The sequence below is a fragment of the Aspergillus oryzae genome, chromosome 2, assembly GCF_000184455.2.
Source record: "Aspergillus oryzae RIB40 DNA, chromosome 2".
NCBI lineage: Eukaryota > Fungi > Ascomycota > Eurotiomycetes > Eurotiales > Aspergillaceae > Aspergillus > Aspergillus oryzae.
In genome coordinates this window covers 2,802,170-2,829,810 of record NC_036436.1, presented here as the reverse complement: position 1 = coordinate 2,829,810, position 27,641 = coordinate 2,802,170, and the positions used below count along the sequence as shown (strand labels likewise).

Below are 27,641 nucleotides of genomic sequence, written 5' to 3'. Positions count from 1 at the left end.
TAGTCCTTTTTGCGTATGCATGTACACATGGGCTAGATTACCGTTGTGAGGGCGGAATCTGTGCTGCCCATGGTTTCCGCTGTCGAGGAAGATACCCTACAGAGATGAAACTATCAGTAACGGTTTATGCCCGATTAATCTAACATTTGACTGATCAATATACATACGTTTTCCTTAACGGCATCGTAGTTTGACCGCGCTACTACTGTTAGACGGACTCGGTCATTGCGGGTTAAGATGAAGGCATAGAAGGAGCCAATGCTATCATGAACTGTCAGTAGAGCAGCATAGATAGAAAAGAATGAGACTCTTACGCTCCTAGGCCGTAGAGAAGAATATCAATTTGGTTGCTCATCGTTAATGGAGTTCAGTAAAGCGTGTCTTGAGCTGGTATATGGCAACGAAACGTTGAAATGGTGATAGACATACACATAAGTTAAAGAAGTCCCATGCGGGGTTCGGGGGAAGACCGATGGCGGGCGTGGGGGTGATTTACCAATGCTAAGGATGCGGATTACTAGTGTTGTCATGAATGTAAAGAATTCTTTCAATATAGAACAAACATTGTTAGTTGATTGTTTTGTACGAGCCCTTGGAACCTGAGGTAGTATGATGTGTTGCTATACTCTGGTAGACTACAACTTCACAGACCCAACCACGTCTCTCTCTAATCTAGCAGTATTTAAAAGATGCGGTCCCAGCTCCTTTAGATTCGTAACTCCCAGAAAGACCATATTAGACTCTATCTCTTGTCGTAGAATCTCAACGGCTCGCCGAACCCCCTGTTCACCATATCCTGCCGCAAGGCTATACAACGTAGGCCGACCTAACCCTACGGCGGTCGCTCCTAAAGCTATTGCTTTCAACACATCGGTGCCTCGTCTAATGCCGCCGTCAATGAAGATTTGCATTTTGCTCTCAATGAGAAACGGGGCATATCGCCGAATCTCAAGAAGAGTGAGGAGGGGTGCCTGGGCGCTGTTGTCGATCAGTAGTTGTCTTCAACAATGTACATTCTTGAAATTTCGACATACGTATCTTGTGATCGTCCTCCATGGTTGGATAGAACAATCCCCTGCACTCCGTAGTGATATGCTTGTACCGCATCCTCAACACATTGAATCCCCTTGATGACTATAGGTAGTTTGGTGAGGCCCCGCAACCACAAAAGAATATCCCAATCGATAAATGGGGAAATAAAGTTGGCCATTGTTTTGGCAACGCCTTGCCCTTTTCTAGACGGGTCGTCCCTCGCCTGATAGACAATGTGTTAGTCGAATACGGTCTTCCCTGAATAGTAATTGTCGTACCTCAACCTGAAGATTAATTCGTTCATCCATCTCCCTCTTTCCTACAACAGGAGAGTCAACCGTGATCCAGATGGCACTGGCACCAGCTCGTTCCGCACGCCGAACCACATCTTCAGACTTCGTGATGTCACGGTTAACATATAGCTGCTGAAAGATAGGCTGCTCTGGGCTCGTTCGCGCATCCATAACACTCTCAATAACATTATTGGCCCCATTGGCAAGCACTTGTGCCAATCCTTCTTTCCCAGCTGCGGCTGCTAGGGCGCGTTCTCCATCGGGATGGGCGAGCTTTGCAATGCCAACAGCGCTCATGTAGACTGGCAATGAAACTTGCTTGCCCAGAATAGTAGTCGTTGTAACTACAGTCGGAATGCTGCGAAGGATGCGCGGTCGAAGAGAGACTTTCTGGAATGCCTTGGAGTTTTGTCGCTTGCTAATCTCGCCCTCGGCTCCGGAGGCGTAATAAGCCCAAGCATTAGGGGGAAGGTGTTTCTCGGCGACAATTTCGAAATCATGAAGATTAAGCAAGCTGCTTAGCGGAGGAGGCAGGCTTGCATCCTTGTTTGGTATCTTAGTTTCGTTGATGTCGTTCGACTTCACTAGAGTACCCGGCTCAATGTGTCCGCGAAGAGCTGAAGGGGCCAAAGACTGTGTTAGGATCTCTTGCTCATGTACCGAGTCGAAGTCCTCTGTAGCATCCTTCCCAGCGCAGCGCAGGATGACATTGGGACCTCCGGGGTGAGAGTCCACAAAATCTACAAAGCATTAGAACCAGAGATAATCCTTATTGAGGTTGAATTTGGAAGCCAACCAGTCACATCATAAACGGAGCCATGGATTGCAACCCAGCAAGATGCTTTGCTATTGTGTCCCTCTACTTCAGCGCGAGTCAACCGCATCTTTCACTCTTGTTTCTCAAAGGCATGGAATATCGGATCAACAGGCCTACAAGTCATCGCCGTTTTAGACCAGGAAGGCTGCTTCAATATCCGATATGAGCCCCCGGAAAAGTGACGTGGGGTGCGACGTGGGGGTTGTTTTACTACAAGGAAGTATGGAACTGGTGAATGTACCTTCGAATATATTGATTTTCCATAAATCAGGTTGGAGAACCAAGCTTTCCCCGCATTCTTATCACCTGCCAGCTCACTATGCTCTTTTCGACTAGTATACATGCAGACTATTGATCTGCGTGCTATTGCCTTTGAAGGGCCTATACAAATTCATGATCAAACGGAAATAGAAGGATTCATCAAGGGTTGGGATACAATTTTGCGGTCTGCTAACAACCAAAACAACTGGTATCACAATGATCACAAAAGGGAAGTTCATTTATAGCAAATTAGATATAAGAGTCCATTTCTCGTCACACAAAAGCCAGGAACTCGCCATGTCTTACAACTCAATCAAGCTCTCTTCAACTGCGGGTCGAGATGGTGGTGGCTGTTGGTAATGTGTTGGAGGGGCAGTTCCACCTGCCGGAGAGGCGTCATTGGCAGGATACGCACCATGATACACCGGTTGCCCCTGGGGGTACGTAGCGGCTGGATGCGTTGGTGGAGGTTGTTGTTGGTAGTAATAAGACTGGGCTGCTGGGTCGGTGGGCTGGCGGTGAAGTGCAGGCTGGCTTCCGGGCTGCATAGGGTGAGACTCTGACAGTTGTAGATATGCCATTTTCTCAGCTGACGGTGGCTGTTCCGGTACGCTCGGTGCTGGAACGTTGGAATGTGCAGCTGGTTGGTACAAGGAATCGCGCCGTGTCACAGGCGACGGCATATAAGAGGGGTCCACCTCGCTTTGTCGGGGAGATTGATAAGGGTTCACATCTTGGTCTGGCTGATTGGGGGCTGTATAGAAATGTGTCGGTGCGCCTGGGGCAGGATACGCAGAGGGACTCTGAGGGTAAGGTGTATTGGCGGCTGATATCTGGGGAGACGCAGCCTGTGTGTTTCCATTCCAGGATGTGTTTTGCGGCATAGCCTGAGGGGGCTGTGAGTACATGCTGGGGCTCATGGTGCCGCCGCGCATTCCAGCTCTATCGAGTCCTTCCCCCTCCGGTTGCTGCTGGGTATAAGGGGTCCCAGAAATTGGTGGCTTTTCCGCGCTTGGATTCCCATAGTAGAAGTTCTCAACTCCACTCTTCCCTTCGGGAGCATGCGGCGGCATCGAGGGGTACACATTAGGATACCGCGGGCCGCTAGGGACGGTCCCATATCCTAGTGAATGCTGCGAATATGCACTTGAGAGACGCTCCTCCAGCATGCGATCGTAATACCGGACAACCGTCGATAGTTTAGAATGAAGATCAAGTAGAGTGTCTATACGTTCATGGTTAATACCATCATTCTCAAAACCTAAATAGGAACATACCATGTTTGCTCATAGTCTCACCATAGCTCCGAGCCAATTTTGGTCGAAGGGTGCCGATGCTCTCATACAACTCCTGAATCTGAGGCTCGCGTAGAATAGTACCGGGTGGCTGGTGTTGTAGTCGGTCAACGAGAGTGGCAAAGAGGTGGATATTCTCCACTTCCACAGGGCTTAGCTCATAAGGATTCTTGGGTAACGATGTCGTGCCAGGTGCATCTCGAGATGTGGAAGGTTCAGTAGTAGGGGTGTTTTTCAGAGCGGCTGCGTGCTTTTGCTTATGCTGTTCCATATCGCGTAGGGATGCCTCAATAGCGGCCTTTAAGTCTGCATCCTCCTCCTCTTCGATCCTGGATTGGCTGAAAGCCCGAGGCGGCTCTTGGGCAACCTTCGGCTGTGGGACGTAACCAGTAGATCCTTTACCCTGCGCCTCCTCTAAACTCATCTGCAAAGCCCGACGTAGGTCATCATCAAAACCGCCCTCCGCTCGCGCCGTACGCGGTTCCATTACGCTAGACTTTGTGATAGAGTTATTCTTGAAGGCGGATCGGTCCGACAATCCAGAGGATGTGAATGGTTTCGAGGTCAGTTTTGCGTAGCACCCATCATCAACACGCACAGGCTGTAATATTCCCAGGTGAGGTAGAGGAAGGTTTTTGCTGGAACATTGAGCGTCGAAGACGTTACCACAGTTCCGGCAGTGGTGCTTGCGATTCATGAAACTGAACGGCGTACGGCAGCGCATACAGACGTCTGAGTCAATCCATTCCGGGGGCTCCATACAGCGTCTAATGTTAGTAAATCCAAGGTCGCTGTAGCTGAAGAACAGGTTACACTTACCGCGCTACTCTCAAGCATACTCCCGCTGATTTGGGTCTTTGGTGGAAATCGGAAACCCTCATCTTGTAACTTGCGATATGTTTCTCCGACATAACTTAGGTCCATACGGCCCTGAGCCGCCATCGCCCAGTCCTGTATCAATTCTAACATTTTCTCTTTCACCTCCGTGTTAAGCGGAGAACCCTCCGCTTTCAGAAGGGAGACGAGGTTGTCCATGAACTCGCGAGAAGCGATTTCGGCGAGGAAATGTGTTCCGCCATTCTTAACGCAAGTATCTGTCAACTACAGTATAGAATATATCAGTACACATTGGAAAGCGAATGAGCGCTTCCGAGTTAGTGGCGGGGAACTGACCTTCAATGTCGCTAACTGAACATTCGGGTTTTTATTTTCCAGTCGTCGTTTCAGAGACCTCATCGCATCTTTAGGTTGAACACTCTTTGACCGAATGAGGTCTGAAACCTCTAAGTTGAGGGCAATATCCTCCCTAGTGTAGTGGTTAGAACCGGGATTCGATCGACTTTGCCATTCGACAATGAATCCTAGGGATGAGAAAACATCGTGCGTAAACATACAAAGAAGATGAGGTGGCCTTCTCCACCTGATCATCAATGGGAGAGGATGAGGAAAACCAGCCCGCCATGGCGACGGTATTGTTATCAGAAGGGCGCGATTGGTAGTCGAAGGATGGTCCAGCGACGAATAGTTATGACGTTGGGTAGCGGCGTTAAATGACGGGGAAATGTGGGAATCGTGACCGTAGACTATGTGCTGCGAAGGCGACAGGATAAAACTGATTTCTCTCGGCGTTCGAGGAAGTGTTCTAAAGAAATACCAGGTCTGGGAGGGGAAGAGAGGGAGGAGTTGATACAAGCTCCAGGCAGATCCATCGATACCTATCGACTGAGGTACCAACTTGCCTAACGGAGTAAGTGACGGCTAAGCTTCGTTAGGTAAGGCCTGCGCTGACTCAACTCTTAAGCATACGCATGTGGCGTCATAGTTGTGGGCGGTGAGTATCGATACCGTTATTGTGCCGCCTTATCCTTCTTATCCTTCTGATGTTGTCAGGTGTAACTTACAGTTTTTACCCCAGAAACATCCCGCAATCTGTCTGCCTTCCTACTGAGGATCTCGTTCTCCTTTATACCTAATCCTCAGCCGTCCAGTTTTCTTTGATATCTCATACATTCTTTCACGTCTCATCCTTTCCTTCGTTTTGTGCCTAACGTTCCCCGATAATTGCCCAAACGTGTCTCAGAGCCAGTTACCGCCTCCAAAGACCGACTGATTCCTCGACGCTTCCCCGCCGAGCTTTTCGAAGCGCTCTTGGTTATGTATAGTATCGATTGAAATGCTTTTACCAACCGTTGTATAATGTCCTCAGATGCAGCCGCTTTGCCCTCTCCACCGGGTTTTGCGCCGTGGGAAAATATCGGCCACCCTGGGGGCCAAATTAGCAGACCAGATTCGCTTTCGAGCAGCAACCATGCCACTCCAGCCGGTTATCAATCTCCACGATTTTCTAATATCAAGGACCTTCAAGACGAAGCAGCGGCCCTGGATGTGAATGAGGATTCTTCAGTATGCTACCCCACACAAGATTCCGTGAAACACCCAGGCAAGATTGCTAACTCTCTACAGCTCAACCTCCTTCTCAACAGAGCCCAAGACGCAATAGAAAATGCTAGGAGATTTGCTGATAACGACCAACCGGACAAAGCTTACGTTCAGTACCTTCGGGCTTCCGAGATCACTATCAACATCATACCTCACCACCCAGATTATCGAACGACTGCCAGCCAGCGCTCAGATTGGTACAAGCAGTTCGCAAATTTAATGATGGTATGGATCCCAGTCGTGTTTATTCAATTGGTTACAGCAATCTTTGGTTCGCATTGTTCCACGCGCTTTTGATTGACCGCAAGATCATAGGCTGTGCGGACAAAGCAAGGGACTATGGACGATATCAAGCAACAAATCTTGGAAGACAATCTCAGAAGCAATGTACAGCCTACGACTGTAACCGAACATAATTATTCAAGACCTGCTTCAGAGCTAATACCTGCTGGTACGCTTCGAAGCCTCAGTCCAAGAGGTCGTCAAACCGAACAAGGTGATAAGTCAACACGAATGCCTAGCCCGTCGGAGTTTCAGCGGTCGTTGGGTTTACAAGAGAGACCGAATAGATACTCGGCGCCTGCAGAAGATATGTTGGCCCAGCGGTTCGCCAAACTAAGAGCATCACCGCCCGCTACGAATGACTCGTTCTCAACAATTAAAGGTCAAAATACTACGCAGAGCCATAATGGCGATATTCCTAGACGGCCGTTGTCTTATATGCCTCAAGGGTCGCCGTATAGCCCCAACCTTGCTTCACCCTCGCGGCGGCCTCTAGGGCCCCGAAGCATGGGGCCATCACATAATGGTCCGGTCCTGCCTCCCAAAGTCCCCCTCGATACGTCGCTTCCTCGTGCACCAGATCCAGCTTATAGTCCAATCTGGACAGTCCCATCTCAGCCGCCTTCAAACCCGCCTAGGACCTCAACCGAAATCTCCCGTCCAGTCAACCCCCGATACTCCCATCTCGCTAATTCACCCCGGGGCAGCCCAAGTCGTAATGGCTTCGACGACAATCCTTATAGGTCACGGACCCCGAATGGAATTCACCAGTTGAAGGAAGACAGAAGTAACACTGCCGATTTGCCACACAGCACTGCCATCAGCGCCCAAGACCTACTCGACTATCTCCGAAGATATAACGTGTTATTGATCGACGTGCGCCCCCGGGATCAGTACGATAGTGGACATGTGTACGCGAAATCAATCATCTGCATCGAACCAGTGGCCCTGAAAGAAAACGTATCGGCGGAGGAGCTTGAGGAGCGTTTAGTAGTGTCGCCTGAGCATGAACAGTCTCTATTCGAGAAACGGAACGAATTTGACATGATAGTCTACTATGACCAGTCCACCGATTCAGTCAGCTACCTCGCCGGATCCCCTGTTGGAACAACAGCGCCACATCTTAGGGCTCTCTATGATACACTATATGAATTTAATGCCTATAAACCTTTGAAGGACGGTCGTCCTCCGGCTCTTTTGCTGGGTGGCCTTGATGCATGGATCGATCTCCTTGGGCAACAATCCCTTGCCACATCCTCCACAGCTACTGTGCTAGGTTCGCTCCAGAAAAAGCGCCCAGTCGCGAGACCCGGCCGACCTCTTGGGAGAGTTCCTACTATGGTGAGCGCTAATTCTAGCTTGGAAGTGAGGAAGAGACGGCTACGCGAATATAAACCCTTGAATCCAGACGAGCTCACCGCATGGATGGAAAAGTCAAAGAACGAAGAAATTGACACCACGACATATATCGAAGAGGAGCCAATGGCCGAGGAGCCCGAGGGACAAGAGACAAATGAGCCTCCTACGCCATTCGTGCATACCTATGAAGACTTCCTACGGCGCTTCCCGGAGCCCCATGCTATCCAAGAATCAATGGTGACGCCACATGCCCGGCCACCAGTACCGCCTATGCCTAACTATGCTGCTCCTGTCCCTGTTGCTCCCTCCCGACCTCCACCTGCGGTTCCACGGCCAAGTTATAGCGGTGTTACCGATGGCCGGCAAATCCAGCCTACATTGGCGCGGCAGAATTCTGCTACCAAGACTGCCCTCTACACTCCAAGTTCAATATATCGCGCAAAGTTGCCGAGAACTGGTCTTGCTAATTTTGGTGTAACTTGCTATATGAACTCAACAATACAATGCTTGAATGCGACGATGATGTTGAGTAGATTTTTTGTTGATAACAGATTTCGATACTATGTGCAGAAGAACTGGAAAGGCTCACAGGGAGTCATGCCGGGGCTTTTTGCCAATCTCATAAGGTCCTTGTGGAAGGGTGATGTGGAAGTCATTGTTCCTACTTCGTTTCGAAACTTCTGCGGAAGGCTAAACCAGGAATGGGCCATCGATCGACAGCAGGATGCCAAAGAATTCTTTGACTTCACTGTTGATTGTCTACACGAGGATTTAAACATTAATTGGCAGAGAAGCCCATTGAGGCCGCTGACATTTGAAGAGGAGATGCAGCGGGAGAGAATGCCTGTTGCCAAAGTCTCAAAGATTGAATGGGATCGGTACTGTCACCGAGAAGAGTCCTTCATTTCTTCGCTTTTTGCTGGTCAACATGCTAGCCGGCTCCGTTGTACAACGTGCAAGCGGACATCCACGACGTACGAGGCTTTCTACAGCATTAGCGTTGAAATTCCGTCGTCCGGGACTGGTGATATCTATCAATGTCTGCGCAGCTATTGTAAAGAAGAGATGTTGAGTGGCGACGAGGTGTGGAAGTGTCCTTACTGCAAATGCGAAAGGGTTGCAACGAAGCAGATTATTATCACGCGGGCTCCGCAAATCTTGGTGATTCATTTCAAGAGATTCTCAGCGTCGAAGACACAAACCGCTCGGAAGATTCACACTCCTATTGAATTTCCTTTACATGGTCTGCGGATGGATGATTTTGTTTATTCACCGCCAAGCCCGGAGTCGAATGGTGATCCCAAGGCAACGATGCCACACGATACTACCCTGGCGACTGTACCCCCGTTTACGTACGATGCATATGGTGTGCTACGCCATATTGGGTCGTCTATGAGCAGCGGACATTACATATCTTTGGTGCGAGACGGTGCGCGGCAGTGTTGGCGGAGATTCGATGATGAGCGAACTGTCGATTTCAATCCTCGCGATCTGCGAAACAAAGACCGACTGCAGAACGAACAAGCATACATTGTATTCTATGAGCGCGTTCCCGCGAAATGAGCGATGAGACTTTCCTTCTCTTTTTGGTTTCGGACTGAGAGCATCAGTTCTATATCCCAGTTGGCATTGCCGTTGTTATGGTGGACACGTGATATGAGCATATAACGAGCATTTCCTCTTTACGTTTCACGGCAAGCATGTTGAGCGTGTTGAGCCATTATGAGTCCTTCAGCGAGTTTTTGTTTTGATTGTGGTTGATTTTGGATGCGTCTGTATATAGGTCTCCTTCGGTTGTTGAACGAAGTCATTGAACATGGGAATGACAAGGGCAGTTGTTACACTAGGTTTTATAGATAGCATTAGACCAATTCGAAAGACCCGTGTATGAAAGCATGGTGCCATGGCTGTTTTTAAGCCTTGCTTCACGGTGTGTAGAGTACAGGCAGAGACATATGTGCCGCTTTATTTTGGTCTAGTATCCGTATTGTCTAACCACTCAGATCGACACAACGTGATCAGTGCACCAAATACACATCGTTGTAACAAACCTCCAATGTATGTATGTACGATGATCCTCAAATAGCAGATTATCATATTGTACAGCTCAAAGACTATCTGCATAGCCGGATCAATCAACATCCAACCCCGACGGAAGATCACATCTACCTAATTCAAAAACCATCTCCGCAGCGGAGAGCGGGGAAGACCATCCATCTCGGGCAAACGAACCCGAGAGCGGTACCCGACAAGCGTGGAGACGGTGTCCCCCGAGGTTATTGCGGTTATCCTTCGAAGGGCGGCGCTGATACCGGGCAGCGGGTCTTGATAAAGTGATCAAGAACGCGGAATTAGACGTTCTATAACGGCTTCTACGATCAACGGTTCCGCTTGATGAGAAATTCCCTCGAATGTGGCATATACCTAGGTAGCATAGGTTTTCTACCTAGGGCTTTTGCTTCCCATGTGATGAATATCCTTCGTATCTGAATTATAATAGTTCCGCATGTGAAAAAGAAAAACAAGGCACAATACAATGAACAGGTTTAGATTATGCTAGATGTCATGAAATTTGATCTATGGTGGAACCAAATAGCGAGAAAGCTAGCTGATCCTGTTGATCCTGGATTATTTTAGAAAAGCCATAAGAATGTTCTTTTCAGTACTTGAAGTTGAAATGGGATCGATACGTGGGCAGGGTAATTTCCTGATTGGGGGCTGTAGACCAGAATAGGCAATTTATTCCATAAGCAGATCCCCTCACTCAAACTCGAAAGTAATCGATCGATTAAGTAAGTTCCGAGTCCAGCCCTCAAGGCTTCAGATCCTCCGCACATGAAGGATTCACTAAGGCGCTTGACTCGGTCTGGTTAGTTTGCACTTGGGCGGTCGGAAACCTAAAGTACCTCTGACTAAGACTCCTAATAAGCCACCGCTCATTGGCGCGCTGACCCATGGTCCCTATCAGGCCACTTGTCGGCGTCGAGATAGGTACCGGGACTACTATGGGTACGGCATACAGGGAACTCCCTAGATGGAAGGAGGGAGTGACCTCAAAACCAGGAATTAGAGATACCGTGGTCAATAATAATCCAGTATACCGAATGGCTAGCCAGAAAGTGCCTCAAGTAGACCTTCCCCGAGGATAAAGCACATAAAGACCTGTGACGGGAGAGATTCACGGCAAGTTAAAAAACAGAGCAAACCAACAAACGGCCTGAGGTACCTGAGGGCCTTAGGCGGAGTCGCTGTCGAATCACGTTAGCCGCAGTCTCCCCCAACTTTCTCTCATCATCTTCCACTCCTCTTCTCTTCTTCTTTTCCCTGAGCGTCAGCCTCGACTTTTCTCCTCCTCCTTTCCTCTCACCGGTCTTCCCATCCTATCAATTCCCGACCTTCCTCGCGGTTTCCCACCCAGCGCTTCTGTCTGTGTTTTAGTTTAGATTTTTGGTAAGTTATACTCTGTCCTTTTTCGCATTCCGACCCTTCGGGCTAGACACATGTAATACATACACGGGGGCGCATGATGAGGAGAACCTCTTCTTCCCTGTTCATGCCGCCATCGATTCCCTGCGCAGTAATTCACCCGGGGCAGGTTCTCGGTACTTCGTTGGTGAACGCTACCACCCCTGGATGATATCTTTTAATCGTCCCGCGAGCCATACTCCTTATCTGTCTATTAATTTCACGCCTATAACCCTAAAAGTGCTATCGCTAACAATTTCCCGTTCCTGCAGTCTTCATACCCCCCCAAACAAGATGTCTGAGAACAAGGAATTCACCTTCCAGGAGGTGTCCGGCCACAACACCAAGAAGGATCTTTACATGGTCATCCACGACAAGGTCTACGACTGCACCTCTTTCGTCGATGAGCACCCGTACGTTCCCGACACTCCCCATCATATGAACCCTCAACCAGTGCGAGTCTCATATCGGTCCATAAACTGACATTGCATATAGCGGTGGTGAGGAAGTCCTGCTCGATGTTGGTGGTCAGGATGCCACTGAGGCTTTCGAGGACGTTGGTCACAGTGACGAGGCTCGCGAGATCCTGGACGGTCTCCTCGTCGGTAACCTCAAGCGCGTGGTATGTTAATGGCTTCACTTAAACAAGGAAACATAAAAAGTCGCCTACCGCTAACCACTTTCGCTTTGCTTAACAGCCCGGCGACCCTGCTCCCCGTTCTCACGCCCAGGCTACTACCAACGCCTCCTCCAACTCCGGCAGCTCTACCGGCCTCGGTGTTGGCCTCTACGCCTTCCTTCTCATCGGTGGTGCCGTCGCTTACGGTGCTTACCAGTACCTGAACGCCGCTTCTGAAGCCCAGTAGAGAAAGGTAGATGACGGGGAACAAGAAAAATAAAAAAGAAATAAAAATAATTAAGAACGAACTTTTCAATACGACCTTGCGTTTTTTTAAACGTACGACCATCTCGGTGTGCTTTCCGTTCGGCATCGGGTGGGTTGCTTGGTGATATCCACTGCAGATACTGCTTTAATTGTTTGTTATCTTGGGATTTGCGAAATCAAGGAAGACCGAAGACTTTTGGAACTGTTATGACAATAACCATTTCGTGCCTCTGCGATGTAGTAGAAGAGGAGGCTCCGATTGCTTCTTTATTTTATCATTTACTTTAAATAATAGATCGCGCTCTATCTTATTAGTCCGGCCTTTTTTTCTTACTCGTGCACAAAGCGGACCAGTCAATGTCCCTACCACAATAACCATATAGAACTACAGTTTAACTTTATGTCTTATAATAGAATTAAGAACAAAAAAGCATATTACTCAGAAATAGGTATATACTCGTGAGAAGAATGGAATGCTTAAGTACAGAATATCCAAGTCGGCGAGTGCCTCCAATGCAAGTAATAAAAGTATATAACACAATTTTTTCACGGACATAAGACACAAGAAGAATAGAATTTTTGGCTTTCTGTTCGCCAGAGCCTCATTTCATCACCAATATGTGAAAAATTAAGCCTCCGGGCATCACCGGGAGTTACCTTCCAGTCCAGCCCGGACAGCCTCCAGGATCATGTCCTTGGCCTGCTCCAAGCTTTCCTTGTTTCCCTTGACCTCGATCGCTTCACCCTTAGCCTGATCCTTGGGCACATTGATTCGGCAACCAGTCTGCTTACGGATAGCGTTGATCTGGCTACCTCCTTGTCCAACAACGAAGCGGTATGTCTTGGGGTCGGGCAAGATTAGGTAGCCAGTCGCAGACTGTTGCGATGCATTGGCAATGGCCTTTTCAAGAGCCGCCTTCGCCTTCGCCACGTTATCACGATTTCCTGCCAACACCCATGGGATGGTAGCCGGCTGGGTTGGGTCATTGGCTGCAGGGGCGTTTTCAACAACCTTCCATGAGTGAGCATCAGCGGCTTGGTCAGGCTCATCGGTAATCAATGGGAGAGATGAACCGCCGTTGGCTGCGCCGCGGGTGTCTTCCGAGGAGGGCTTGGATGGCACTTGCTGGCCAGCATGATCCACGGTCACTTGGTAGTCGTTACGAAGCCGACGGAAGAAAGAGCCATTGTCGGAAATAGCATGATGCAAATGCCGAGGGACCTCCACGGTCTCCCCTTGTTGGTCCTTAAGCATGGAAAGGATGTGCTCCTTGGCCTCTGCAACAGCATTGCTAGGACCCTTGAGTTTGATATCGGAACGTCCAGAGCCTTGCTTAGGGATATCGAGCGTAATGTTGAACTTCGACTCAATACCACGTCGTGTTTCTCCACCGCGTCCAATGAGCAGTCGATGTTGAGTAGAAGGAACTTCGACGTTCGCCGTCACCTGATCTGCGCGTTCTTTCACAAACTCCTCAATGGCGGCAATAATCTTGTCAACGACTTGGCCGTTTCCTTCAAGCTTAATAGTAGTCTCAGCGCTTTCAGGGCGTGGGAACCTGACAATACGGGATGCGCCACCATCAGTAGGTCCACCAGCATCAGCCACAATCTTACGAATGTTCGCACCTGGCCATAATTAGCAATTGAAAGAGGATGAAAATAAATGAGCAAACTTACCACCGCCACCAATCAGGGATTTGTGGTACTTCTTGTCAATGTCAATAGTCTTGGTGACAGTGGCGTCGAATTCGTTAGACCGTTGCTCCAGGATCTTCTTGGCTTCTTCGACTTGCTTCTTCGTTCCTTTAATCTTGATCTGCACCCGACCCGAGGCATCTGGAGTATCATCGGCCCCAGGTACATCAATTCGGGCACCAGTGTCAGCGCGGAGCTTATCCATTTCGCGACCGCGTTGACCGATCAATGATGGGATCTGGCTTTGAGCAACAGACACCGAGCCAGAGTGAGAGTGGTCAACGACCCACTGCAGCAAGCTAAGAAGTTCATCGCGGGTGGCATCGGCACCCTTGCTAGGACCCTTCACAATAACTTCATCAGCACCCTGCTGAGGTCGGCTAGGCCGGGATCCGCCCGCTTCGCTAGATGCTTCGACAGACTGGTCGTCCGCAACAATGGGTGCCGCGCGGGGAAACTGAACTCGGACATGATAACGGTCTTGAAGCCTGTTGACCTGGCTACCCTGCTGACCGATAAGCTCACGGTGGTATTGGGCGGGGATCTTCAAGATATGCGTAGTTTCATCTTCCAGCTTCTTTCCCAAGTTGATGATTCTAGCTTTAGCGGCATCGGCCTTGGCCTTGGGGCCCTTAACCTCAACCTTGCCGTTCTCCACCTTAATATCCACATCAAACTCCTCGCGGAGCTTGTTGATGTTTTCACCCTTTTTACCGATGAGGAAGTTGGCGAATTTCTGAGGGAAGTCAAACGAAGTTGTGTACCCCCTCTCCAGGTCATCTTTCTCTTGCTCGGTAACAAACGCTTGCAACTTTGAGATCAACTCTTCCACGAGACGAGAAGGACCGCGCAGTGCGACCTCGCATTCAGCACCACGGCCACTCGGCTCTGCGACGAGAGCACGAACGGGTATCAAATCCTCACCCTTCGCCTGCTCTTCACGAGCGATGAACTTTCTTACCTTCTCTTGATACTTGGCCGGCACAGTCACAGACTTTGCCACGATATCATTCTGGTCACCCAACACGCTAGAGAGATACTCCTGAGCTTCTTGAAGAGCCTTCTCGAAAGCGGCGAGTTCAGCAGTAGTTGGTCGCTGGCGCGGGACTTCGAACTGGGAAGCCGTAGCTGACGGTCCTTCGTAAACGAGCACTACGTCTGGGCAATCGAGCTCTTCGGGGGTGAGAACATGGACGCCATACTCCTCCTGTAGTTTCGGGATAGCCCGAGACCGAATGTACGGGTGGAAATAGGGGTCAACAGAGATGTGGCGAAGCCTTGCTGGAGGATGAGCATGAACAAGGTTCATAATATCGGACCGCGCCCGAATAGTGTTTTTGCCGTCCCTAGAATAAACCTCCCAAGTGACCGGGCCATCAGAACTTGGGGGAAGTGCGATACGAGCGTCGTACATGCTCTCCAATTCTTTGATGATCTGTCGCTGCCTCAGGTAACGAGTAAGCGCACGCGCATGGGCGTGGGCTCCACTGGGAGCATTCGGATGCTGACGTGACAGATCAATGCTTGCCATTTGCATACTCGTGGCAAGATCCATTGCCCGGTTAATACCATTCTCAATAGAGTCCAATGGACCAGTAATCGTAAGGAATTCGCTGTCATCCGACGCAGGTGGAAGAACGATCGCACAGCCAGTGTCAGCAAGGAACTCATGCAGAGCATCAGCGTTATCACCAAGGATGAATTGATGCTGGCCACGGTTGATAGCAAGTTGACGAAGAGTCAACTGGCGCTGGAGATCAGCAGCAAGCCTCTCAATTTCTGCACGGGCTTCCTGGGCTGCAGCACGCTCTCCGCTGATATGGATGTGCTTTTCAGGGATTGCGACAAACTGAACATGACCCGGATCAGCCTCCTGAGGTGGAGGCTGGCTTTGCCATGTATCATACCGAGGAACATGTACTTGGGCATTAGTGCGCTGCTCGATATCTCTGAGGTTCGCATTGTGCGCTCCTGCAATGAAAGGAAAGAATTCAGGAGGGATAGACTTGAGCCGCAGACTCATGTTCGAAGCTCTCTCCTTCACAATGGCCTCAATTTCCCTTCGAGCCATTTCAGCTGCAACAGCATCGCCTTCAATGAGGACATCAATGGTATCCTCGTCATCCTCGACCTGTCCCGCAGACTCATCGACGCGGGGAACCTGCACACGTGCACCGGTCCGCTGCTGCATATCCTGTACAACAGCACCTTGTCTACCGATGATGTGAGGACGGGCAGAAGTAGGAATTGGGACGCGGACCGATTGCTGAACTCAAAGTTAATCCAGACCGATCAAAAATCATGGGGGTCATAAACATACCTTGGAGCCGACTTGTTGTGCGACCTCCTTCAGAGCTTGTCTGACGGCATCTACTGAGCCCTTACCCTCGAAGATTATAGAGCCACCGGGGCCACCACGCATGTCAACGTTGGCCTTCGACCGCCTCGAGATATCCCGCAAAATATCCCGCAGGGGTTTCTTCAATTGTCCTCGGGGAAGCATCTGGGAGGGCGCTAGTCGGAGCTGCTCGACGTGCTTGCCAGGAAGGCTCATGATGCGGGGGCCTTGTGCTATTTCATGGCCAGTCAGCCATGTCCAAGTGTTCGAAAACGAATGTTGAAAAACTTACCTGCCGGGGAACCACCAGGAATGCCGTTGGCAACGGCGGCGGCCGCTGAAGGACCTCTAGCGCCCCATGCAGATGCAGCAGGCGCTTTGGGCTTTGGACCACTTCCCAAAGCAGGGAATAACTCCTCCGATTGTACATCAAAGGCGGGAGCCTTCTTAGGGGCAGCCTTGGGGGCGGGGACTTCCGTAGGTGCCGGGCTCTGCGCTGGGGCATCCACCTTCTGGTCCTGCACTGAAGACGATGGGGGAGGGTGTTTGAGATCTTCTTCATCCACAACATCCTCCACAGTCGGCTTATGGACCTCATCACGTGCATGCTGTTCCTCTAGCATAGCAGCCCGAGATTTGGGGATTCCGCCGTTAACGTCGGCATTAGACAGATCAGAAGCCATTCTGCCGGGGGACCGTAATTAAAACTGCTTGACCTCGGAATAATAGACGTATAATTTATATGCGATGGGGAGGGTGGAAGGCGAATCAACCTAGGGCACTATTTCGTCAATTGATTCGAGCTTGAGATATATTAGGCTGCCAGTCACTCATACCCGGAACCCTAGAAGCAATGAAAGGATGCTGTTCAAGTTGGAACAGCCCTATACAATGGAAAAAATTGACGGCGAATTGTCACTGAGGTTGACAACTCAAAATTCCAGAGGTGGGCAATAAGAAATGGCGGCTGAGATTAAGATATAATCAGTGCATAACAGGATTAAAAGAAGAGTGAAGAGGAATTGAGGAGAAATTCCGCAAAAGCGGAGGGAAGGGGGGTAGGATAAGGGAGAGGGAAGAGAGGATGGGGGGTGAAGATGTCGGAAATCGACCGTTGACAAAGAAGGAATGATAATTGATGTGCAGTGGTGACGATGGGGAAAGGAAGAAGAGCGAAGAGGACAGACAAGACAGTCCGAGTGGTCGGAGAGCAAAGACCGGGGTGTGCTTATTCCTCTTTGGGCGATTCGACGGCGGAGCCGAACCATCAAAACCATCCACTGCCGTCGGAGCCTCAACCTACTCAGTACTTCTTCACCCCGATGATCAGCACCTAAAAACTACCTTCATTTTCTCATTGCATTGCTAGTCAAGTTGTGACCATTCTGGCGAGGAACATGCATACCTTATGAAAAGGGCGATATCATGTAGCTATTAATAGCACTGTCAGCACGGGGCTTGCCACAAAAGTTTCCTTCAGCTTGACTTCATTTGAGGTAATCTCAAGGATCATTAATTAATCACATTTAACTTAGACTTAAATTCTCATTGGGATATGTCTACTACCAACCTCAAATCATGCACGAAAGCGTCACCATAGATGTACAAGATGCTCAGTAGCCATACGCGCAGATTGACATATAATGTGGAGGTTAGGTGTTATAGATTGAACAAACAATAGCTTTTTGCTTGGACCTTTTTGCTAAATAATGTGTGAAATGAATCTTGAGCGTGGCATTGATGTATTTTTTCTTTATTATTCTGTTCCTAATCCCTTACTAAGTTCTGCAAGTCCACCCAGATGTGTCAACTTAAGAAAGGCATTTGATCTACTAGTACACTCCAAAGTATCGAAAGCGCTAATCTCAACTTTAGAAGCATCTTAATAATTTTAATGATTTCTCATAACCAGCCAGCTTACTCAATCGATATGTCTAGCCACAAGTATAGGAATATCATACTAACAAAGCAAAATGCCAGTACATCGCTTCTAATATATTTCTATGCAGCCCCATACCGGTAGGCAAATCCCACCAGCAAAGATTTTCAGGTGAGTATTGTCTTAGGGCTTCCACTGTCTTCAATCGTTTGTTAGGACCTCATCAATCCCGATCGGTCGCAGTCTGTGATAAGTCATTGACTTTAATTCTTATTTAAACTAAGCTTTGAACGTACCAGATCAGCGAAATGACAAGCGATCAAACAATACATTTGCTAGTAGAGAAAAGGATATACTACATCATTGAGGCTTCATAAGCATACGAGACGATAGACTTTGTTGACTCTTATCTTACATCGTATCCAAATATATACCGGTCAGCATGTAACTGTACATTCTAGGTGAACACGAATTGAGGCCTTTAAATTTACAACAATTAATATATAGTTTGCAATCATAGAATACATCATCATCCGTAGATACAATTTGAGGTCTGTAGCACATTAATGCCACGGCGAACTCAAGTATTCCTTGCACCGACCCTAAATTGAGTTTCCAATTTGGGTAATCATCCACGGTGGCTACCTAAGTCTGAGTCTGGATATCATCCTAGTGTATAAGATCTATCCAGTTGAACCTATGTCGCTAAAATATAATATAGTCGGTAGTTCTGGAGAGACAAAGAGTATCAACGAGAGAATGAGGTACAAGAAAAACACCGAACTACCGTAAGCTTCTAGAATCACAAACAAGATTGTTGCATCCCTTCGTTTGGCTCATGCCACATGTTATACCATTAAGCTTATTGAGTACTGATTTGAGCCCGAAAGATGAAGGTTCCATGGTTCATATTGATCAATTAACCAAGGTTTTGAGCCATGGAGGCGTTTACAGGGCAGCATAGTAGGTGTATGGAAGAAAATACAAGTTACTTGAAAGAGCCATATTTGGCAGAACGCTGACACATATTCATTGTCACATGAATGCTAGGACATAATTCAAAGAATAAGTAACAAAACGAGCATATATTGTATCAATAATGCCTGGGTTCAAGGTAACTCTAGACAATTAGAGAAGGACTACCGAAGGTTCGGACATCCGACCCACCACCCATGTAAAAGGCACAGGCTAAGCTTGGGCCGAAGTGGACCCAAAGCTTGATTGAGATACGCATTTTCGCAAATTTTTCCTTGATCACGGCTCAAATGGTCTGCATTAATGGATAATAAATGCAAAGACACTGCTTGGTGACGCCAGTTAAATTGAACATAGTACTAGCAAATAGCGTGAGGCATTAAATACTTACCCTTATCCTCTGGGATGTGTAGTCTGCTCTTTGCACTTTGACCCCTCCAGCATTGAGCTAAACTGAAGAAGAACATATGACCTTGATAAGAGACCTTCCGTTCCACACATGGGTGGCGCTACCGGAAAAAATTGAAGATAAAAGAATTTCACCACAGCGAATGAGGGCTGTACCCCTACTTTAGTTCGAGCTTAGCACCATAAGAACTTAATCTTATAAATACACGACTCGGCCAGTTAAGTCAAGTGCTTTTGCCTAAAACTCTTTACACATTATGCTTGTTAGTACATGACCATTCGCAACATGGAGACCTACACTCTTGAAGCTGGGAAAGAAGCTCAGGCTGAGCTTTCTGCCGCTCCATTCGAGGAAGAGACCCCAACGAAGCCACGAGGACTCTTCGCGCGAATCAGATATTATGAAGAATATTTAGATAGGAAGTTGGGTATTGAGTCCCACAGTCTCGACAGGGTGCTCCCCGAAGGCCGTAATCCTCCCAATTCGCTAGCGATGGCTTTTATGTGGGCGTCTGCGACAATGAACATCAGCTGTTTCAGTACTGGATTTTTGGGGAAGCAATTCGGTCTATCTTTGGGGCAGACCATTCCTATCATAATATGTTCGACATTAATGGGGGCCGCTGTGACGGTTCGGATACCCTTTCCTACTCTACTACGGCTTGTCGAGGGTTCTGATGTTTTTGGTATCTGAGAGCTCACATTTATCTATAGGGTTGGTGTGCGACGATGGGACCTGAGACCGGTCTCCGTCAGGTTGCCATCTCGAGGTACTCATTAGGATTTTACCCATCATCTATCATTGCTCTTTTAAACGTCATTGAACAGCTAGGATGGGCATCCGTTAATTGCATTACTGGTGGTCTCGCATTGAGTGCTGTTTCGGACGGGCGTGTCTCGATCGCCGTGGGAGTAGTCATTGTTGCCTGCATCAGTTTTCTTTTCAGTTTTATCGGGTTGAAAGGTGTTCTGATGTACGAGCAATATGCATGGATGGTGTTCTTCGTCATTTTTATGATTATTTACGGCGAGTCAGCGCATCGGGCAAATCTCGCCGCGCCTGCAACGGTATCGGGTATCACGAGATCTGGTAATGTTCTGAGCCTAATCAGCGTTGTGTATGGCTCAAGTGCGTCATGGAGCTCGATCGTCTCAGACTTCTACGTGCACTACCCGGTGAATATCTCCAAGGTCAAAGTATTCCTCTACACCACCCTCGGAATCACGATCCCAACCTGCATCGGAATGTTACTCGGAGCTTGCATCAGCTCAGCCTTAGATACGAATCCAGAATGGGCTGCCGCCTATGACAGAGGCATAGGCGAAATTTTACAAGAAATCATCTATCCCAACGGATTCGCCAAATTTCTATTAGTTCTTCTAGTCCTTTCCGGAAGTAAGTGAACCCTAGTATAAGCCACTCTCAGCTATAAAAAAGGGCTCCCGCTGACGCTTCTCTTGCACAGTTGGCGTCAACTGCATCGCCATCTACTCCGGTGCACTCTCAGCCCAGCTCTTCGCCAAGCCATGCGAAAAGGTACCTAGAGCGATCTGGTCCACACTTGTCTTCGGCTGCATCCTAGCCCTGGGCATCGCCGGCCGAGATCACTTGCTAGACGTACTAGAAAATTTCCTCTCCTTGCTGGGCTACTGGAATACCTCATTCTTCGTCATATTGTTCTGCGAACACTACGTTTTCCGGGGCGGTAACGTAGCAAACTACGACCTTGACGCCTGGAACACGCCATCGAAAATGCCTATCGGGTTTGCTGGCCTCACTGCCTTTCTTTGCGGTGCTGCGGGGTGGATCGTAGGCATGGTCGAGACATATTATGTCGGTGTTATCGCAAAATTGATCGGCGCGGATGGGGGAGATATAGCCAATGAGCTAGCATTGGTTTTCACGAGTGTTTCGTATATACCGTTGAGGAAGTTGGAGTTGAAGTATATCGGACGGTAACTCCTTTCATGCAGCGGGCCGAACCTAGAATACCCTCGTGTGCAGATAGTCCGCTGGCAAGGGTATCAATGGAAAGTTAGAGTTTAGGCATGCCCAAAAAGAATCACAATGCGAAGGTCGACTTCTTCGAGTTACATATTCATCTCACTTTACTTTTATTCCAAACGAGAGATCTTAAAATAGAGAAATGGTGGGTTAAGTGGGTTTATAGTGGTGGATTCTCTAGGGCGGGCTGCAGGCAAAGTATGGGACGCTGTAATTCAATATGTGTATTACTGCAGTTACACGGGTCCGAATATTGATGGTCAGTTTGATCCAACTTCATAGAGACTGAATTATAACTAGTATCCCATACCTAGACGTTTCGTTTTGGGAAGTGGTACACGCAATATATATTTGATTTCAAGAGATTGCGATAAGCTACGTAGAACGCGCAAAACAATGAACTCACTGCGCAGGAATTACCACACTACTCTGAAGCAGTAAAAGGAATACTAACTACTAAATCAGATAAATAAGAATCAGACAATGTATCCCTAACATTAGCAAAGGATATATCTAGCTTATTCGAAGACGACAAAATAGGTGAATGTTTACAGGATATGGACTCTGTATCATAGTGGACAGCGACTGATTGTGTATATGCTTAGCTGAGAAGAGATTGGGAACTAACACGATCGCATCCATTAGCTAGATTGGGCACAATATTACCGTTCCTGGAAGTGTATATAGCTAGGTCATTGGAGCTTCCTTTCCATGGAGTGATAGTCACGTGTATAGCAGATGACTCAGCAGAGCTCCCTCCCCTTAGAAATGGATCATTTTTTTCACTTAGTCTGTTCTGGGGCTAGGATGACAGCCACAGGTCGCAAATTAATTGAATCGGACCTATTCGTGTTACTGCTTTTGCTACGATATAACAAACTAAAGAGGTGGGGGAAAATAGAAAAAGAGAGAGGAACACATGATTCATGCAAGTGGAGCAACCCGAGTTCCTAAAATGACCCATGAGCATGCTTTAGGGAGGAATCGTACACCGTCATAAGGATCGTCACAGCAGCACCGATGAAGGAGGACTGGGTGGATTGGCTGTCTCGTCCCGCGTTTCTGGAAGACTCTAACCGACTACCAGTCACATATGATAGCCCACAGGGATTATAATACCTGCGAATTGGCGTAGATAGACTGATTGCCTGACTAGTTGGGAATGAGAAACATTTGTGCGACTGGGCTGTGTCCTGACTGCAGGGGACGAGTAGGAATTTACTCATCCGGTCGACCGAGGATGATGTTGGTAGTAGTTGGTTGGTATTGTACCTGCAGGATAATATGTAAAGAATTCTGAGGCCAGGGAACAAAACGGTTGGGTAGGAGGTTGACAGCAGTAATTACGTCTTCACTTTTTACTGCTCCTCCCTTTTTTTAAATTTGATTTTATTTTAATATGTGGTTTGCGTGGTACTCTCTCTAATTAACTTTTGTTGGTGGGTGGAGGAAGAAGAGACCTGAGCTCCCGAGGTGTGAAGATTCACTAAATTGCCCTTCTCGATTTTCTAGATTGCTGATTAGGGCTACACAGCATCAGGAAAGACCGAATCGAACATAATAAGCAATATGGTAAGACGGTGATTGTCTCCGGCAGTCGAGACGGTGGAAATTAAGGCACTATCTGATTCCAACCGAACCATTCCCGGAGAGGCGAGTCTGAAGCTCAGGGTTGGCAAATATGTCAATTCGGATTATGGTTCAGGGAAAGTCTGGTTGACGGGTTGGAACTTTCTATCCAACCATAGGCCGGCCGTGTCATGGAACTTTTAGCCCCGCCTTCAAGTGGAGCTCAAGAATGTTTCGAAGGATGTTGTTAGCTTCACATTGCGCCTCGAGATTTAGGTTGGGGGACGATCGGAAAAGGTCGACAGAGATAACTGAAACCACTTTACCGGAGCACCTTGGATAAGGAAAAGGGGAGTCCTAAATAAAATGAAATGAAATGAAAATGGAGCCACACCGATCTGAAGGATATCTTCTCCGACTAACAGACCGTGTGGACTCGGATTGTAATTTCCCAAAAGTCAGGGTGGGCGTACGGGAACAGTTCGGATCCAACAAGTCAACGACCCCATTGGGATGGAGTCTAGAATTTTTCTTTTGCTTAGAGGATGGGATTATCTGAGACAGATGATGTATACCCTAGTACAGAGTGACGGACTTTCCAAGTCTATACTAGTAAGTAGTTACCAGAAGTTTGTAACCTGTGTAGTTCTCGTATGTATCATACCAAAAGTACCAATCATCGGGTTCATTATGCAACGACCTTATAGAAGGATCGGAAGAAAAAGATAATAAAAACAAAAGGAAGAATTAAAAAACTAATAAATAAAAATCAATATGGAGTAGATAAACTGTAAAAAGTTAAATAGCATTTATTTCCATTGACCGCCCTTATTAATATTATTATTTTTTTTTTTTTTCATTTTTTCTATCGGTAACGATAAGATCAAGCCAAGTCAACAACCCCAGTGGCTGGCCCGTGAAAAGAAATTATCCTTCCCCATAAGTGCTGCATGTACTCCGTACCATTGTTAATAATATTATTATTGCAAGTAATGACGCTGGGCGGGCCGTTTGGCACTCGCTTGTCCCCCGTAGCTGGTCCAGCCTCCAATCTAACTAAATCACTGGTTCCCCTACTGAGGTTGATTAATTATTCTCCGTCCTCCTCTTCGCCTCGAGTTGTCACCGTCATAGCATTGGTATTGCTTTTTCTTTTTTTACCCATTCTGCTTTTCCACCCCATGGGTTGCAGATCTGTGTGCTGAGCTGTCGGTTAATCACATCTGTCTTTCTCCCTCTCTCGTTTCTTGCTTTTTATCTTGTTGTTCTCCATTCATAAATTTGCTCATTTTATTATATATTATTTTTTATTTTATTTTTTCCTTTTTTTGGGTTCCCCTTTCGTCCCCCCTCGGAGTGGAAAGCCCGTCACCGCCTTTAAAGTCTACTTTATCAAATTAATCGTTTGGACACTTTTGTTTCTGATCCATCCAGCGAGCGGCTCTCCACGTGCTAACCACTGGTTGACGGTAGCCCGCGGCAGCTTCTTCTCGCGCCCTCCCTTGCATCGCTATCTGGATCTTCTCGCATCCCCGATCCCCTCATTGCTCCAACGACAGCCTTCCTCTTAGTGGACACATCCTACCATACAGCATCACGCACCCCCCGGAAGTACATAGTTCCACAATCGATATTGACGGACTGGGCTGCCCAGCCAGAAAGCACCGCCTCACCACAGGTGGCTTTCCCCCCCCTCCAGTCCCTCCAATCAAGCCCATCACTGAGCCTAGCGGCACTTACCCTGCGACCACCAAACCGCCCGACCTGCTGGAACAACCCCCCCTAAAATCCGCACGTCATGAATCACGATAGTTTTTCTTCCCTCAAATTTCGACGACCGTCAAGCAAGCTTCACAAGGACCCTCCTAGTATTGGTTCCCGCATGCTTAAGAGTCAGCAGAGCAACACGTCACTCAAACGGCACCCCTCAGCGCCCGTGTATCCGCGTTCTTCTGCCAGCAGAAGCCGAGAACATTCGCGCACGAGATCTAACGCATACGGCTCTTCTACATCCTCTCTTGATCAGAATAGTGGCGGGCCATCCCCAGTTCTTGCAAACAACGAATCTGGCTATTTCTCTGGTAACCACAACACCACCAAATCCCGTCCACCCCACTCGGGACGGTTCTCACTCAACGATCAAAGCTCAGATGAATTGATCGGTTCACCGTTTGATTCTCGGGGTATGCTAAGTGCTTTGCAAGAAAATACTGCCGAATCCGACAGGCAACCGATCCAGAAACCCCCGACGTTGCGGTCTCAGACAACCCCCGACACTCGAGGACTTAGACAATCCGCTAGCTTCACCGCTCTACACAACCGTATGGATGCCCTAGTTAATAGAACGGATAGCGATCGCTCGACGAACACTAAGCGATATTCCGATGAGGGAAATGGCACTAAACCGGTGGGGAGAAGTAAGAAGGCCAGCTTTTCCAGCTTTGTCAACAGCATGCTAGGTTCTCCTCGCGGTATCAAGATTTCTGCACCGGAAAATCCCGTCCATGTCACACATGTCGGCTATGATAACCAGACGGGCCAGTTCACGGGCCTGCCTAAAGAATGGCAGCGGCTGTTACAGGAAAGTGGTATCTCAAAGAAGGAACAGGAAGAACATCCGCAAACTATGGTTGATATTATGAGATTCTACGAAAAAAATGCGCAAGGAGATGATGAGGTCTGGCACAAGTTTGACCATGCGTATGCCCATCATCACCCGGTTACCACTTCCTCGTCGCAGCCCAGCTCTGGTGGCTCAACTCCCTATGGCACTGTGGGTCAGCGAGCCTCATCTCCCACGAGTCCACGTTTTCCACAAAACCATGAGGGGAGTTTTGAAAACCCAAGAGCGCCACCTCCGATCCCTCGGGGTGCTCCAGCGGCAACCCAGGCTATGTCACCCCCTGTCGGTGGCCTTGTACCCAATCGGGCCCCTCCAAGACCCCCAGCTGCCGCTAATATGACGCCCGCCCGCCCTGCTCCTCAGCCCCCAACTACTGCTTCATACGCTACGACAAGGCCAGTACAGGATCCCTGGCCTCAGTTCGGAACGATCCCGGAGAATGCTCAGCCGTTCGGCACACCACCCATCCCGGAATCCGAGCCCTTGCCGTCTGGGCCGCAGCTGAGCAGATCAAACTCCAAGGCTAACGGCGCAACGGCTCCATGGGTGTCACCAGCTGTTACTCCCTCGCCAACACAGTATCAACAACAGCAGGAGCAAGCAATGGCTACAGCCCAGCAGGCAATTGCAAGCAAGCAGCTTGACCGCAGCCAAAGCCTACGCCAACAGCAGGCACAGCAGCCAAAACAAAAACAAGCAACGCACCCAACTCCACAACAGGTGTCGCCTGTGGAGGATCCATCTGCTGCGCTTCAACAAAGTGCTCGTGCCGTACCTGCTGCGCGCCCACGGCAACGAGCTCGCCAGAGCAATGCCATGGATATACGGTCACGATTGGTCGCCATTTGCACTCCTGGCGATCCAACTAAGATGTACTACAACTTGAATAAGATTGGTCAGGGTGCTTCTGGTGGCGTATTCACCGCGTACCACAATGGAACAGGCAGCTGTGTTGCCATAAAGCAGATGAATCTTGATCTGCAGCCAAAGAAGGATCTTATCATAAATGAGATCATCGTCATGAAAGATAGCAAGCACAAGAACATAGTCAATTTCTTGGACAGTTATCTTCATGGTCTGGACCTCTGGGTGGTGATGGAATATATGGAAGGTGGCAGTCTTACCGATGTGGTCACTTTCAATATCATGAGCGAAGGGCAGATTGCTGCCGTCTGCAGAGAAGTGAGTTTCCCAAAATAATCCTTGTTCATATGTGGGCCGGATCCTGACTATTTCCTGTAAAGACTCTTAATGGCCTACAACACCTTCATTCCAAAGGTGTAATCCATCGTGATATCAAGTCAGACAACATTCTCCTCTCATTGGATGGCAATATAAAATTGAGTAAGGCTCCTTTGACTCATGTTTCACCTTATATTTATTAACATCACATAGCCGATTTTGGATTCTGCGCCCAAATCAACGACTCGCACAATAAGCGAAACACGATGGTCGGCACCCCGTACTGGATGGCTCCGGAAGTCGTTACGAGAAAAGAGTATGGTCGTAAAGTTGACATTTGGAGTTTGGGGATTATGGCTATCGAGATGATTGAGGGCGAGCCTCCATATCTCACCGAGTCACCTCTGCGGGCGCTGTACTTGATCGCAACGAATGGGACTCCCACGATCAAGGATGAGCAGAGCTTGACACCGGTTTTCCGAGACTTCTTGCATCTTGCATTGAAGGTCGATCCTGAAAAGAGAGCCTCGGCCCACGACTTGCTGAAGGTATGTTCCTGACTCCAGTTGACGGAAGCTGTGCTGACGCATTGTAAACAGCACCCTTTCATGTCTTTTTGTGCCCCTCTATCCCATCTAGCACCCCTTGTAAAAGCCGCGCGGCTCAGCAGGGCCCAGGAGAAAGCTCAAAAAGGGGGTCATTGAGCCTCTTCGCACTTAATTGTCTCTATATACGTCGATGTCTTCTGTCTTCTCCAGATACCCATTGCTCCTGATGTTTTCTTATATCTTGCTGGGCCATGATATGCTGCTACTGCATAATGGCACAATCTCTC

At 48.4% G+C, this 27,641-nt stretch overlaps 6 protein-coding genes across 6 annotated transcripts; 4 read left to right on the top strand and 2 right to left on the bottom strand.

The window, feature by feature from the left end:
• Positions 1-32: 32 nt before the first annotated feature.
• vps27 (ESCRT-0 subunit protein VPS27) lies at positions 33-3,969 on the bottom strand (the record flags this gene model as incomplete). Its single annotated transcript, XM_023234809.1, has 6 exons — positions 33-96; positions 652-978; positions 1,035-1,255; positions 1,311-2,065; positions 2,122-2,187; positions 3,681-3,969. 6 exons carry the CDS (start codon positions 3,967-3,969, stop codon positions 33-35), a joined length of 1,722 nt encoding a protein of 573 aa, XP_023089894.1.
• Positions 3,970-5,894: 1,925 nt separating this feature from the next.
• On the top strand, positions 5,895-9,341 carry AO090003000271 (putative ubiquitin C-terminal hydrolase; the record flags this gene model as incomplete). Its single annotated transcript, XM_023234808.1, has 2 exons — positions 5,895-6,362; positions 7,191-9,341. 2 exons carry the CDS (start codon positions 5,895-5,897, stop codon positions 9,339-9,341), a joined length of 2,619 nt encoding a protein of 872 aa, XP_023089893.1.
• A 2,196-nt stretch (positions 9,342-11,537) lies between these two features.
• Positions 11,538-12,109, top strand: AO090003000270 (cytochrome b5-like heme/steroid binding domain-containing protein; the record flags this gene model as incomplete). Its single annotated transcript, XM_001819425.3, has 3 exons — positions 11,538-11,656; positions 11,739-11,865; positions 11,942-12,109. The coding sequence occupies 3 exons, from the start codon at positions 11,538-11,540 to the stop codon at positions 12,107-12,109; spliced, it is 414 nt and encodes a 137-aa protein (XP_001819477.1).
• A 663-nt stretch (positions 12,110-12,772) lies between these two features.
• On the bottom strand, positions 12,773-16,848 carry AO090003000269 (putative RNA binding effector protein Scp160; the record flags this gene model as incomplete). Its single annotated transcript, XM_001819424.3, has 4 exons — positions 12,773-13,758; positions 13,810-16,093; positions 16,148-16,398; positions 16,458-16,848. The coding sequence occupies 4 exons, from the start codon at positions 16,846-16,848 to the stop codon at positions 12,773-12,775; spliced, it is 3,912 nt and encodes a 1,303-aa protein (XP_001819476.1).
• Positions 16,849-19,713: 2,865 nt separating this feature from the next.
• Positions 19,714-21,387, top strand: AO090003000268 (putative nucleoside transporter; the record flags this gene model as incomplete). The annotated part of the gene is made up of 3 exons (XM_001819423.3): positions 19,714-20,058; positions 20,142-20,823; positions 20,894-21,387. The coding sequence occupies 3 exons, from the start codon at positions 19,714-19,716 to the stop codon at positions 21,385-21,387; spliced, it is 1,521 nt and encodes a 506-aa protein (XP_001819475.3).
• Positions 21,388-24,799: 3,412 nt separating this feature from the next.
• pakA (mitogen-activated protein kinase kinase kinase kinase STE20) lies at positions 24,800-27,510 on the top strand (the record flags this gene model as incomplete). Its single annotated transcript, XM_023234806.1, has 4 exons — positions 24,800-26,806; positions 26,869-26,968; positions 27,020-27,354; positions 27,406-27,510. The coding sequence occupies 4 exons, from the start codon at positions 24,800-24,802 to the stop codon at positions 27,508-27,510; spliced, it is 2,547 nt and encodes an 848-aa protein (XP_023089892.1).
• Between the last annotated feature and the right edge of the window lie 131 nt (positions 27,511-27,641).